General features: G+C 38.6%; 2 protein-coding genes across 6 annotated transcripts; both read left to right on the top strand.

Moving 5' to 3' along the window:
- Nucleotides 1-205: 205 nt before the first annotated feature.
- LOC133721685 (transcription initiation factor TFIID subunit 12) lies at nt 206-5,121 on the top strand. 5 transcript variants are annotated; one of them, XR_009852300.1, is made up of 10 exons: nt 206-779; nt 999-1,163; nt 1,801-2,361; nt 2,702-2,776; nt 3,440-3,518; nt 3,610-3,674; nt 3,840-3,875; nt 4,038-4,213; nt 4,725-4,769; nt 4,915-5,121. XR_009852300.1 is itself a non-coding variant. In XM_062148363.1 (9 exons), the coding sequence occupies exons 1-8, from the start codon at nt 252-254 to the stop codon at nt 4,173-4,175; spliced, it is 1,647 nt and encodes a 548-aa protein (XP_062004347.1). In that variant the 5' UTR covers nt 207-251; the 3' UTR covers nt 4,176-4,208; nt 4,725-5,121. The 5 variants fall into 5 exon arrangements, 3 of the variants coding, with proteins under 3 accessions (XP_062004347.1, XP_062004348.1, XP_062004349.1); XR_009852299.1 differs by having other exon boundaries at nt 207-779; nt 4,038-4,208; XM_062148363.1 differs by having other exon boundaries at nt 207-779; nt 4,038-4,208; nt 4,725-5,121.
- A 4,404-nt stretch (nt 5,122-9,525) lies between these two features.
- On the top strand, nt 9,526-13,431 carry LOC133722064 (uridine nucleosidase 1). Its single transcript, XM_062148872.1, has 9 exons — nt 9,526-9,903; nt 11,026-11,141; nt 11,259-11,318; nt 11,626-11,808; nt 11,913-12,017; nt 12,433-12,529; nt 12,636-12,743; nt 12,848-12,983; nt 13,065-13,431. The coding sequence occupies exons 1-9, from the start codon at nt 9,789-9,791 to the stop codon at nt 13,171-13,173; spliced, it is 1,029 nt and encodes a 342-aa protein (XP_062004856.1). The 5' UTR covers nt 9,526-9,788; the 3' UTR covers nt 13,174-13,431.
- The last annotated feature ends 1,320 nt before the right edge of the window (nt 13,432-14,751 follow it).

Raw genomic sequence — 14,751 nt, 5'->3', positions numbered from 1 at the left:
GTTCAAACAGGTTAACCAACCATCGTTACAAAATTTGTGAATTTCTCCCAAAATAAAGCGAATCAAAAGTAACTGCAATATAGTTACACCAACTCTCGCTGCAGTTACACCAGCTCCACCACTCCAGTAATATCTCACATTGTTTTGCTCGTAGAAACTCGACCTTTCCAAATTGAGGTCCCTATAAATACCCAAGCATAATCCAAAGAAATAGCCATGTTTCCCTCCTTCTCAACTCCCCACAAACTCACATGGACCCACAGAACTCCACCGCCACCGGCACTCCTCCAATCCCCTCCTCCTCTGAAACACCACAACTCCCACCCCCCCAGCCCCAATCGCAACCTCAGCCGCCGTCCTCCTCCGCCTCAGCCCCTTCAACCTCCGCCCCAATCCCTCCGTCTCCGTCTCCGTCTCCGTCTCCAAACCCTAACCCTAAACCCTCAACCGCATCATTACCACCGCAGTCCCTCCCAGCCCCTGCTCATACTCGACCTCCCCCCACATTGAATCGCCCATGGCCGCAGCCGCCTCACTACTCCCACCACTACCCCTCCCCTTCTTCTTCCGCTTCCTCTGTGCCTCCGGCGCCGTCGGTCTCCGGGCCTCCTCCGAGGGGCGGCATTGCCATTGGTGTCCCGGCGCACCACCCTGGCCCCTCTCCCCCTCAGCCCACTCCGTATACCTCATCTTACGGCCATTTCGGCGGCATCGGCCGCGGCGGCGGTGTTGGTGTGCCTGAACCCTCATCCAATTCCAATGCTTCTCAGGTGAGACCGGTTAGTTCCATTAACTATTCTATTACTGCTGCTTGGATAATTTAGGTTTAAGCTTTTCCAAATTAGGGATTGCAGAAAACTGTGTGGTAATTGTAGTGAGTATTTGAACTGAAAATTGTGGTTTTCGATAAGCTAGATAGAGGCCTACAGGGTTAGTTCTCTCATTGCACATTGTGTGGTGGACTTGCTTGATGGTTCGATTGTTATTGGAATGAATAGGTGAGACCGCCGATGCCAGGAATGCAGGGAATGGGGATGATGGGCTCGCTTGGTTCGACTTCTCAAATGCGCCCAGCTGGGATTTCTCCACACCATCCACAGAGACCTGTTCAATCTCCTCTTAGGCCACCATCTACCGCAAGTAATCAGTCCCCTACTTCCCAAGTCAGTATCCAGTTGCCAATCACTATTTTTGACTGCAATTTTCAATTTGAACTTCATTGACATGTATAAAGTTAGATATACCACATAAGATGAAGTGGTGTTGACTTCTAAGGTTTTCAGACTGGCTTTGTTGAAGATATTCTTCCGTTTAAGACAAAGCTATCTTTGCTGATGTATATAAGTGAGGTGGATTTGTTCTTTCTGAGTTCAATGTACTGTTTGTACTTGCATATCCTCCTGTCGTCTCTGTGGGTCATATCGATGCCTTAACCCTAAAGGACTTGTGTTGCATTCACAAGTTGATTGTCGTTAAAGGATTTGATGTACCATGCTAACTTAATATGTTAAAAGTGCTGTTTCAATTTTCAAGAATATGGGGAACCTGGCATCATTTCTTTTCCTGTTACTACATAAAAATAATTTGCTCTAGGGTTTAAATCTCTGTCTTCAGTTTTCTCTGTCAGGTTTCAAGTTGGAATATGAACTCATTTATTTATTTAGTTCTTTTCTATTGATTTCATGCCTCTGCTCGTTACAGCTATGTTCTTGTTGGTGCATTAGGAAAAGGTTTCTGGTGACTAAGGTTTTCCTTTCCAGTTCTATAAGTATATTCGCTAATTCCATTTACTGTATGCAGAATTTCCAAGGGCATAACCTTTCAAGAGCCTCATCATTGGGATCTCCTAGTTCACCAAATACATCTCAAGTTTTACCGCTTCATAATCAGCCATGGTTATCTGGATCACAAGGGAAGCCTCCTATACCTTCCTCTCCGTATAGGCCGCAGATGACCTCGACATCGATGCTGCAAAGATCACATCTTCCGCAGCCGCAGCAGCAACAACAACAACACCATCCCCTTCCTACTGCTACACAGCAACAGCAGCAAGGACCCATGCCTACAGCTTCACCACAACAGCATATGCCATCTGTACAGCATCAACAACCTTCCTCCTCACATCAAGGACATGACCATTTTGGGCAACAAACTCAACCATCAAGGATCCCACAAGCTTCACCGCGTCAGCAACAAAATTCAAGGGTCCAGGTCCCAGTAAACCAGAAGTCTTCCCCACTTGCAGCAGCACAGCCTAACACAGTCCAATCAGCACCGCAAAATAGAATCACTAGTGCAGAAACTGAGGAACCTTGTAACAGAATTCTTAGCAAAAGAACCATTCATGATCTAGTCAACCAGGTGAGACATCTTGGCCTTTTTGGAATTTGTTGTGAATTATAAGCTAATTTTCAAAAGGTGTCTACCTCATGCTGGAGACTATGCACATATTGCATTGTTTTTTCTTTTTTGAAAAATGTTACCCATCCTAATATGGGTGAGAAAAAACTGCCTGCAGCATGTTAAGTGCCAGCTCTAATAATGTTGTTATCTTTTTTCCTTAAAGATACACATTAAGCTATAGATGATTGCTTCCCAAACCCCTACTGTGATATCTGAATGGGTATCCATTAGAATTCATGTACTTAATTTCTTCTTTTTGCCTCCTGTTATCGACTTGCTGATATTCTTCTTTTGACAGATTGATCCATCGGAGAGATTGGATCCAGATGTTGAAGACATTCTCATGGACATTGCAGATGAATTTGTAGAATCTGTGAGTAGTTGAGATGACATTTTGTAGTTTTCAGTCCTTGCACTCAATGGATCTTCATTCACTGTTTATGCCCAACAGTCTTGTTAAGTTAGAATTTCGTGAATTAAACCTTTTTGTAGGTGGCTACCATTTTACATGTTGAGCTTGTTCTTACAGTTTGAAACTGTGGATGTTTTGACAAATGAATCAATAGATTATTGAGTAGTCATGCGTGTGTTATTAGATTGGTTCTGTTTGTTTCTAAGAAGGATTTCTTTGTTTTAAGTGGACGGTTTTATCATTGGTTGGTGGCAGTTCTAGAGGGAATCTTTTCTAAATTCTTGAAAAAGCCCAATGTTCAGGGTCTTCTTCTTTTTTGTTTCTTTCTTTCTTCAATTTTAAATATTTACTTTGTTTCAATTTTGGTTGAACTTATGGATATCCTTATGTCAGACCTTGTTTGGCTGGAATTAGGCTTGGGACATGAAGTATTTGCCTCAGTAATAAAGTGTTGTTCTAGCCAGCACCAACTTCCTCTAGTTTGCTTTATGTCCCATATGGTTTTTGCTTTTGTTTAATACTCTACAATGATTGATGAGTTCCTGTATCAGAACTTTTCCCAGTAATTTCCATTCTATTTTTGTTATGATTTTTAAGTTGACACTACTTTTTTCCCTTGGGCAGATTACAACATTTAGTTGCTCACTAGCCAAGCATCGGAAATCAACTACATTGGAAGCAAAAGACATACTCCTACATCTTGGTTAGTTATGTTGGTGACGTCAATGATGATTTTCTATTGGACATTATGTGTTCTAGTGCTTAATCCTCTTTACCTTATTTCGTTCTGACAGAAAAAAATTGGAATATAACTCTTCCTGGTTTTGGTGGTGATGAAATTAAGGGCTACAGAAAACCGGTAAGCATGGATTGATCAACTGGTTACTGTTCTGTATAGTATATATTTAAGTACCTAATCTTCTCTGTGGTGTGGGTGGGTTGATGGGTGATGCTTTACACACATTGAAAAAAGGGTCTCATAGTACTTAATTAATTTGTGATTGTTTTTATGATGGCTTTGCAGATTACAAATGATATTCACAAGGGGCGTCTTGCTGCTGTAAGTTAGCCTTGTATTCCCGTATTATGGAAATCTATATATCTCTCCATATGTCTACAAGTGAATTCGAGTTGGCTATGTAATGCATGATGAAAGTTTTTGTTATCTGTTTCCGGTTTTATGTTGATTTGATTTTTTTTTTTTTTCTTTTCCCTTGGACAGATAAAGAAGTCCATGGTAGCTACTGAGACAGCAAATACGAGGAGTACTGCAGGGCAAGCTACTGGAAATGCAAAGGGTGGTGTAAAGGCGCCTGCCAATATAAGCTCCCAAAATATCAAAATGCGTGAAGTTACTTGATACTGTTTCGAGCATATCTGATAATGAAAATAGGTCAGGTAAATATGATACAGATATTTGTGTTCAGATATGCTTGTAAGTGAGGTCATTTTCTAGGTTGCAGCGCTAATTGATCTTGTTGGCGAGATACTTGTTTTTCCCAAGTATGCATGATGGTTTATGATTTTGAGGTGGAGAAACTCAGAAAGTTTGCTCTTATTTGTGAGTTCATGATTGATGCTTGTGAAATGTTGACATTGGATTCTAATATCTGCTTTCATTGAATCCTGGTGGATGGTTGAAGCCAAAAGATTAGTGTAGACTTGACGAGTATCAGTGCCTAACTCCTTTACCGAGTTTGGCCAAAATGAAATTAAGAAACTCCTTTTCTGAGTTGGGGCTCTCCTTTTTGCTCTCTTTTAATCGAAACAGTGGTCTGTCCTTGGCATCAGAAAATTGGTTTCATCCTTCTGGGCTCAAAGAATTCAGTGTACCAGTCATATACCTGTCACCTTTGTCTTCTCCCATTATTGTTGCTTTGTTTCTCATATGGTTCTATTGTTTGAGCAGGCAGCAAGTTTTGATGCGGACTGTGGGCCAAAATCTGCCCTCGAGGTACAGACAGTGAATTTCAAAGCAAGTATACGACTTGCATACAACTGATTGATGCATCCTGACCCTTTTGGATCATGAACCGACACCAACCAGTTGTGTGGTCAAAACTTTACGGCAGGTTTTTAACCCTTTTCAAGTTTTGCAGAGGGCCACTGCCGTGTAAATGGGGTTAACTATGAACTATGAAAGTGAAGGATGATACATGTTATCTGTTGCTTTGCTCTGGCTCCAATTGGGCAAATCAGTTTTTGTATGTGTTGGTAATGATGGAAATCCTGAAAAATCATTACATCCTAAATTCCATTTTGTAAGTAGATGCTCACTTTTGAACCAAAAGGTTCTTGCATTGTTTTTTCTTTTTCTTTTTTGGTAATGAGGAAACAAATACAAGAGAAAAAACCCAGAACCAAGCAGCGGTAACTGGAAAACAAGAACTAAGGAGGGGGAGCTGCAGCATTAAAAAGTAAAATCCTCCGCTGCAACATCAAAGATTTTTGCATTGTTTAACTTTTAGATCCTTGACTGTATGGGAATTCTCTTTACAAAAAAACTACAAATTGGAAATCAATCGGTGATTTTCTTTTGTTCGATATATTAGAAAAATCAAATTCTTGATGTAACCGAATTCTCTGACAAACTCCAAAGGCGAAATCACAATTTGCTTGTCAGGTCCAGTTTTTTCTGCTGAGGCATACTAATCAACAACTGTACATGATAATAAGACAGTAACAGAGACCAATCATAGCACATGGTGGTGCAATCAAAAGGGGGATTCAACATTTGTTATCGTTGGTCGGTGTTTGGTGTACTCTTTGCCTTGTGTGTACAGTGTAGATACGAAGTTGCCAACTAATCATTTGTGTTCTATTAAAGAAAGACTAGCCAAAACGATATATAAAAAAAAAAAAAAAATGAAAGTCTCTTGGGTAATTTTAATCAAAGCGAGCAATATTATAAGCATAAAGAATACTAAGTGGGAATCCGTCATCCCAACGTTGAGCACTAGGTAGATTATGCTTTAGTATGCTATTGAATTTGTGGTGAAATTCGTTTTTTTTTGAAAGACGTAAGTGAGGGTGAGCTTATTAAATGAAGTGCAAATGGGAAGATTTCACTACTGTATGTTTTGCTTCTCGAGGGAACATTGTGGAAATGAGACACAATAATATAAGGAATATAAATGGTTAGATTATTCATTAAGTATCGAGACTTATTGAACAAAAAATTTTATATCTATTGAAGACACTGGTTATGTGAGAAATAATATCAGTACTATGTCAATCGTAGAGTTAAAGGTTTGATTGAGACACCTCATCATTCAAAATGGAGATAAGCAAATGGTCAAGGTGACAACTTAAAAGTGCAACCGGTAGAACTAGCTCAAAGAAAAAATTCCTATCATGATGGAACTGGGTTGTAGACTCAAGGTGCAGTGATGTGTGGCTTGATACAAGTAAAGAAAAATCCCACATTAAAAACAAGACAAAACAACATAAGAAATATAAGTGGTTGAATTATTCTTAATAGTATCGAGACCTTTTGAGATAAAACTCCACACTTATTTTGGTAGACATTTGGAGGATTTATTTCGTCCCTCATAGCAAATTACGGCTAGGAGGGCAACATACTTGTGAGTTTATTTAGGGTTTTCTCTTAGGTAATTTCTCATGTTGAGCTAGTAAGCACATAGCATATATATTTATCATTTAGAATATATTTAAAATAGATCGAGGGATGCAATACACATATTTTCAAGAGATCATTCATTTAATGTAAGATTTGTTAGCTAAATATAACTTTAGAGGGCGGAGCGCATGGATGTGAGCAAGAGTCAGATTGTGATTGTCAACATTCTTGAGATTGTCAACATTCTTGAGGGTGCTCATGAGTAGAGTAATTTTGCAAGAACATGAATAAATTAGGGTTAGTTCTTGAGTTATTTCAGAGCTTTCCCTACTAGTGTTAGGAAATTGTTTCTTTATTAATTGGTCTTATTCAAAATGGTAGTGTTGTTTTTAGTTTATTTTAGGGTTCTCTAAAAATAGCTCAATTTTTTTCGTAGCCAAAATTTGTGGTGAGCTATATGTGTGATGTTACCTATATTCTACTATTAATGGATTGACACCCATTTTATTTAAAAAAAAAAAATTAGAGATCGGTTAGAATTAAATGCATTATTATTGCAGCTATAATATTTTCAAACGGTGACAAAGCACTAAACTCTTTTAAGGCTCAATAATGCTAGTGGTGTCATCATTCCACCATAATCATGTGGCGGTGTCATCATCCAATGCTTGTTATCTACTTAAATATAGATATGCTTTTGTCCAAAGAATAAATCTCGATATATAATTGAAAGTTGTTCTAATGTTAATTCTCATCATGTGAAAGCTGTCACGGTCCAGGAGTCTGAAATTTCTGGGCTGCTTGATTATTGTGGGTAGTTAGAAGAGAATTGCAGGACATGTTTTTACTGAAAAACAGAAAGCTGATATTAATACTATGTTAAAACCTAAAAGGAACTGCCAAATCCCATTGCATGTATGATATATGATCCTTCCCTTTTTTTCCTTTTAAGGCTCCAAATATTCATGATCCTGGCTGGCTTATCTTAATTTTTTAGGACTTTGCCCATGAATTTCTCATGAAACATGACCATAATTAAGAAAGCAAAGGGGTTTCAATAATGGTACTGTCCTTATCTGAACAAATTAAGATAACTTTTCATAATTTAGAGATAACTTATATCTAAAATAGGATAAATTAGTAATACCAATTTTGTCATGTATTGAGCTTATTGAAGATTCCAAACTTATCCCAAAAACAGCTTGAAGTTTTATACGATTATGTATTGGGGTTAATTTGACCTCTTTGATGAGTTTTACGCCAATGGTTTGTATTAATAATTTTTTTTTAACATGTACACTCTTGTAGTATCTAATCTGATAAACTCATAGCGGATCATCGAGTCCATTTGGCTCAATTTTTTGATTTAGCTGTGTAAAATGTGTGTTTCTTGGAAGACACAAGACCAAAAACTAATTTAAATGAACTCGACACATCAATAATTCATGAAGAAATTAAATGTTTAGATAAGATGTGGCTATGATTGATCAACTTGGAGAGTACAAGAGCACATGTATTCAAATCAGAAGTTTAGGGGCTAAACGTACGGTTTTAGCGTAGTGTTTACGAAAGTAAAAAAAAATTTGATGTATCATAAATATTTTGACTCAGAGACTAAATTAGTTAAATTAAGGTGTGATTCTTGCTGTCCCTCCTCTTCCCTAGTTTGTTTCCCAGGACAGAGTTTGAAATCTCCACGAGTAGATTTCTCTAAGTTCATGACCTCCGTCCTTTGTTGATCAGAACGTGCTAATTCGATCTGGATGCAATGTAACCGTTGTGGTCGCGGCACTACCGTCGGTTCCCGAGGAGACTAGGACCGAAGCGCGTTGACAGAGGGTTTGGTACTTGCTAAAGCGTGACTTTAGCTTGGCTGGGTAACGCCCTCGCAAACCAGCTAAGCTAAAGTCACGCTTTAGCAAGTTCTCCCCACTTCCCGGTGATTTTCGCTCTGCTCGATCTACGACGTCGAGTATCGATTGTGTGAACAAGAAGAAACGGCTTCCAAGCAACACTATTTGGCCTTAAACAACTCATAATGGGTTAGGTTTTAGCACTTAAACATTAATGGAATTTGTTAGGTTTAAGTCATTTTCTGCTCCCTTATCCTTCCATTTTTATCTCCACTAAGAACTCAGATTCAACCTTCGATTTCTTCATATGAAATGATCCACCATGAATGTAGATTGTTGTGGTAAAATTTCAGAATTTATTTCCATGTGGTTGGGCCGGAAATAATGCTGGACCTCTTACAGGTCCAGTTTCCAAGTTTTGCTTCTGCAGAAAATTGGGCTGTTTGTTTGAAGGTTTTCCACCCTGGACCTCTTACTGTCTGCCACCCCTCCTTCCTTGTTTAGCTCGGTTTCTCCTAACCGAAGTAGGAAAATGTGCTATAGTTGACTTTTCATGCTTCCATAGTAGGCTTTATTTAGCCTCTAAATATATATATTTCGAACTTGTCGACAATATATAGCTTGAGCCACTGACATTGGTTCAATTTCTCCAAGACGTGCCTTGTCAGGCCAAAATGCTCATTTTGGGTCCAAACAGTTGGACGTGGTGCAATTGTATGGTTGTGATGCGGTAGACATGTTGGTTTCACAGGCTATGGTGGTGAGTTGTTGAGCTTGTTGCACAAGAGAGCATAAGGGCATATGTGATCAAATTATAAATTCAATGACACAAATAATTTTTTGTATAAGGTTGAAGGAGGTAGATTTAAATTCAACTCTTTTTAAAAATAAAATTTTCAAAATGAGTTGCTTATAACTACAAAATCACAAGACTCTCCTCTTTCGAGAGGTAATTTAGAGTCTGCATTCGGATGACTTACTAATCGTGTCCTAATAACGTCGGTCCTCTCGTTTTTCACAATCCCTATCTTTACAAGAGTATATTACCCGAATTTGACCCTACATCCCTATCCCACAGGAATATTACAGGAATTTCCAGTCTTCCACACATTGTAATTTCCTCTAAAAAACAATTAATTCCAAACCAAAACACGGGACAAGATTCAGATCCACTGGAAACACGCCACCCGTCGCTCTCCTATTCGTCCAAATGCAGCATCCCCTACTTCATCTTCGGGCACCTAACCAAAGCAAACCCATTTATATATCACCGATAGGCTTCTCTCTCCCGTCAGTTCAGTTTCGATCCTCGTCTCCATCGAAACCCCGATCTCATCATCGTCTCCCTCTCTGTGTATGTATATGTTGATGTATAATATATACCATATATAATATACACGCGCATATACATACACATTATATATATATATATATATATATATATATATATATATATATATATATAACCCCGAGCGCGACTCTTGTTTCTCTATCTGTTAATCCCTAACCCTTTATTGAAGGATACCGAAAGCGCTTGTTTATGGGGACTGTGATGACGAATTCCGACGGTGCGGTGGTCGGCGGCGGAAGCGACGGCGTTTTGGGGTGTAATCTGAAGCGTGAGAAGCTTATAATCGATACTGACCCTGGTATCGGTAAGTCCCACTTCGCTTCGTTTTGTGTTCCGCTATTCCATGTCTGTTTGGTTGCTGAGATAATGTGGGGAGAAACATGAACATGTTTGATTTCTATGTTTTCTAAGGTTTCTTTCATGGTTTGAGTTGTGGGAAGTGGGGAACTTGGTTGGGCTAAGGAGAAGAAAGGGTTGAATTTGGCTGAATTGGTATATATTGGTGCTAATCAAGCTTGCACCTTTCGTTAGTTTGATCCACCTATTTTTTCTTTTGCTGCATTTTGGAATTTTTTTCTGAGAATCCAATCAGTGTTTTCTCTTCTGGCGTTCTGCATTATTATGGTATTTGATTTTTGGATGTGTTTACGGTATGGTGTTAGCGTGAGAATCTTTATTGATGATGTATGTCAAATTTGATTTTATTGTGGAATTTTTTGTTTGTTTTTGACAAATTTTTATGGCGGTCTTGACTTTTTGACCCTGTTTTGATTAGTTTGGTTTGCAACTGGGAATTGATGATAATGAAAGGAAGGGATAGGTTTGAGTATTTTGCTGGATAACGATTTTGACTCAGTCATATGCTTGATTATGAAAATCTTTGGTGACGAAGAGTACGTGCAATGAAAATGGGAATAATGCTCATGTTTTAGTAGTCTCACTCAATAAAATTGAAAGCTTTGTGTGATTTAGTTAAGTAATCTGCTTCCTGCTTTCTCCTGTTTGCTTTCTGATTTTTTAGGAGTCAACTTCTTGTTTATGTTCATTCTAGTTTCAAAGATTATGGGGAAGTAATGAATTTAGAGTATGTCTGCTACCTGTAAAAAAAGTCTTGCAAGAACACATCTTCTACTACTTTGGGAAAGGGCAACAGAAGACTAAAAAAAAATAGACAGGGTGGGTGGGGGGTGGTGGAAATTCCTTACTCTTATTCTCAATGTCTTTACTTTCCTTTTAAGAATAAGCTGATCAGATAGTTTATAATTACCACATAGAAGGGAATTCAAATAACATTTAAATGGATTATGACTTTGGACTAAACGATAGATGTTTGGTTACTGGATATATGCTACACCAGTGTGCACTGTCCTTTTTCTTTTTCCTATTAAGAGGTGTAATGACCGTCTTTTCAATTGATAATCAGCAGATGACACTATGGCAATCTTAATGGCATTTCAAACTCCGGAGTTGGAAATATTGGGCTTGACAACAATATTCGGTAATGTTACCACTGAAGATGCCACTCGCAATGCCTTGCTTCTGGTATGTGTGTTGTACCGATTCCATCTACTTGTAAATGAGTTTTTATACTGATTCATATTTTTTTTTATTTTGAGCATGTTCTTGATCAAACTAGTTTGCTTAATGTGCAAAGGATAGTGTGAGATCGCAGGGCAGCCAGGTGTGCCTGTGGCGGAGGGAAGCCCTGAGCCTCTGAAGGTAATTACTTTCATATGTATTCCTTACTTTACCCATCTTAGTCTTCTCTTCAGCAGAGTTTGGTCACATATGATGTCAACCTTGGGTACATATGGCTTTATGAAAAATCTTTATAGAGATGCACCTTTGGATCATAGTTTCGTATCATCTCTCTGTTTTTTTTTTTTTTTTCTTTTCTTTTTAGTTGACCACTTTTATTACACTTCACAGTTTTGTTACCCTTAACCTTTTCCCCATGCCTCTAGTTTACTTCTCCTAGTAAAAACTCTAATTAATTTGATCATAACCATGTTAATTCTGGAAACAGGGTGGAAGGCCACGTGTTGCTGACTTTATCCACGGTTCCGATGGATTGGGGAACATATTTATACCTCCTCCAGAAACAAAGAAAATTGAGAAGACTGCTGCTGAATTTCTAGTTGATACAGTGTCCCAATATCCTGGTGAAGTATCAATACTTGCCCTTGGCCCCTTGACAAACTTGGCATTGGTAAGTTGAAGTATCAAATACTTGCCCTTTGCCCCTTTTCTTTTTTCCTTCAATATTCATACTCTCAAAATTCATCTCTGATTAATTGATGTTTCCTTGCTCAGGCAATCAAAAGGGATTCTTCTTTTGCAAGAAAGGTGAAGAGGGTGGTTGTACTTGGCGGTGCTTTCTTTGCACTGGGAAATGTAAATCCTGCTGCTGAAGCAAATGTAAGTGCCACCTGTTTCTGCCCTGATGATCCTAAATGGGTTGGGACAACAAGTAAATTTAACTTCGCCAAATGATCTCATTTTTTTAATCTAAAAAGCTCTTTTGTGAAAAACATAGTGTGGGATTTGTTTCTATCCCTCCAGCCTACTTTTGGCTCATGTACTTGTATAACTGCAGTTAGTTGTTTCTATCCTTGTTAACTCACCTCCCGGAGGAGGACGATTATCATTGCACCTTAAGTAAAGAGTCTAATTAAAATGTTCCATCATAGTAACTTTATATGCCACTTGGATATTTTGATCCTGAGTTCTAGACTTCTACTTGTAAGTCTTAAAGCAGGAAACTACTCAATTGTGCATGATTTGAATTCATCTCAACAAAATGCACATGATGACACCGATCTCTGACTTGCAGATTTATGGAGACCCGGAAGCAGCAGATGTTGTGTTTACATCTGGGGCTAACATTACTGTTGTTGGAATAAATATTACGACCCAAGTCAAGTTTACAGGTGGGACTTAAGTTTACAGTTTGCTTCACCTTCCAATTCATCTTTTCATATGCTGAGGAATTGTGAAATAACATCCTTCTGATTTGATAACTGTATTTCGGTTCAGATTCTGACCTCCTTCAACTGCGGGAATCAAAAGGAAAACATGCTCAATTCATAAGTGACACTTGTAAATTCTACAGAGATTGGCACGTGAAATCTGATGGTGTTTATGGTAATTTAATATATGAGATGAACTTGCACTTGCCGTCATTGTTATCGTCGTTTTATTATTTGATACTTACATCTGAATGAATCTCTGACACGTGTTCATTTCAGGGATTTTCCTTCATGACCCTGTCAGTTTTGTAGCAGTAGTCCGTCCTGATCTCTTTACATACAAGAAGGGGGTTGTGAGGGTTGAGACTCAGGGCATCTGTGTTGGGCACACACTGATGGATCAAGGACTAAAGAAGTATTGGCACATCAGTTTTTTTCTTGAATTAAATTCTACTCTATGCAATTGTTTCCTTAAACTAAGTTGAACTTGTTACAGTTGGAATTCAAGCAATCCATGGACAGGCTATTCCCCTGTTGAAGTTGCTTGGACAGTGAACGTGGATGGAGTCCTTGATTATATAAGAGATCGACTGATGACATCGTGAAAGCTATGGGATTAGGTGACTTCAATCGAAATTGTGTCAATAAAGAAAACAAAAAAATTTAAATGTTGAAAGGGTCGCCTCATGTTACCCCTGAAAATCTCTTCATGGCTTTTCCTCATTCTTAGAGATACTGAACTCTGTGGAGGACGAGCTAGATCAACCTTACATTTAGTGAACTTGTAAAACATTATGACATGCAATTAGCTGTTATATGAAGTTTCAAAAAGTAGTGAAAATTCCTCTGAAAGTGTTGTGCAACCGATCCTCCAGCCATTTGTTTCTATCCTTCTTACTTTGATACCACATATTTCAGCTCTAACTGCAAATTATAGTTTTTGAATAGCTTTTGACCTTTTTTTGAGAGAAACGAGGTCAGACTTTATTGATCGAAGGAATGCTTACAGATTACAAACTTCAGCTGCTAAGGCAGCTTGTAAAAAAGGAGGAGAAAAATAAAATGCCTCCACCATGCAAGAATTAGCATGAGCGGCCATAAGATGTGCAACCCGGTTTGCACTTCTTTATACGAGTTGCACGTAAATTTGCATGGTTCTCCAAAACTGTCTCCAGGTCATCATAAATATGTCCCAAAAAGGACAAATTGCAGCTCCCTTTACTAACCAACTGGCTATGAACCAATTGGGAATCAGTTTCCACAGTAGCTGGAAGAAACTGATTTGCAACTACAAACTCAAGAGCTTGTTTACATGCCAAAGCCTCCACATGTTCAGGAGACAATAGAATAGATAATGATATACCTCCTCCTGCCAAGAAAGTACCCTGCCTATCCTGATTAGAAAACCAATGCTACCTTTCTTCGTTGCTTGATGAAAAGACCCATCAATATTAACTTTAAAATATCCCAAGGGAGGAGCAATGCATCGAACTGTTCTTGTACTACTAGCTCTGTTATGCTCAGTTTTCACGTTCAAGAAACGAAAATCATGCAATCTAGACATGGCCTTCAAAACTACTTTGTCAACAGTACCAATGTTGTTCTCCCGAACCCGACTGTTCCTTTCCTTCCAAACACCCCATAGAAGGTACACTAATATACCTAGTAACTCCAATGACAGTTCAGTAGCAAAAGAACTAAGCTATTCCAAAAGATCAAAATGAACAAAGTAAGGATTGTAACACACCTGAGCAAAAACCCCATTTGTTTGCAGAACCTGTTTTGTGAAAGAACAATCACGACACAAATGAATTGTTGTCTCAATCTCCATCATACACAGAGGACATGTCATAGACTCCAACACAACCATTTTCGAAGCAAGTCTCTCCAAAGATGGGAGTATATTGTGACACACTTCCATAGCTTTTTCCAAAAGCTTACACCAACAGACAATTCAAAAGGACAACGAGAAGGAGAAGTAGAAAAGGAGAACCGATAGGCAGTCTTAACCGTGAATTTTCCATTCTTTGCAAGACGCCAAACCACCCTATCATTAACCTCCGATCCCTTGACGATAAAGGAATAGATAAATTAGCTTCAGCCTCATGCATAAAAAACACCGTTTTAATTAGACCAACATTCCAACTCCCTGTATGGCAGATCAAATCACTCACCAAATTGAG

Source organism: Rosa rugosa, chromosome 7, assembly GCF_958449725.1.
Source record: "Rosa rugosa chromosome 7, drRosRugo1.1, whole genome shotgun sequence".
Lineage (NCBI taxonomy): Eukaryota > Viridiplantae > Streptophyta > Magnoliopsida > Rosales > Rosaceae > Rosa > Rosa rugosa.
Note: the sequence above shows the minus strand (reverse complement) of the source record. Positions and strands in the feature narration are given on the sequence as shown.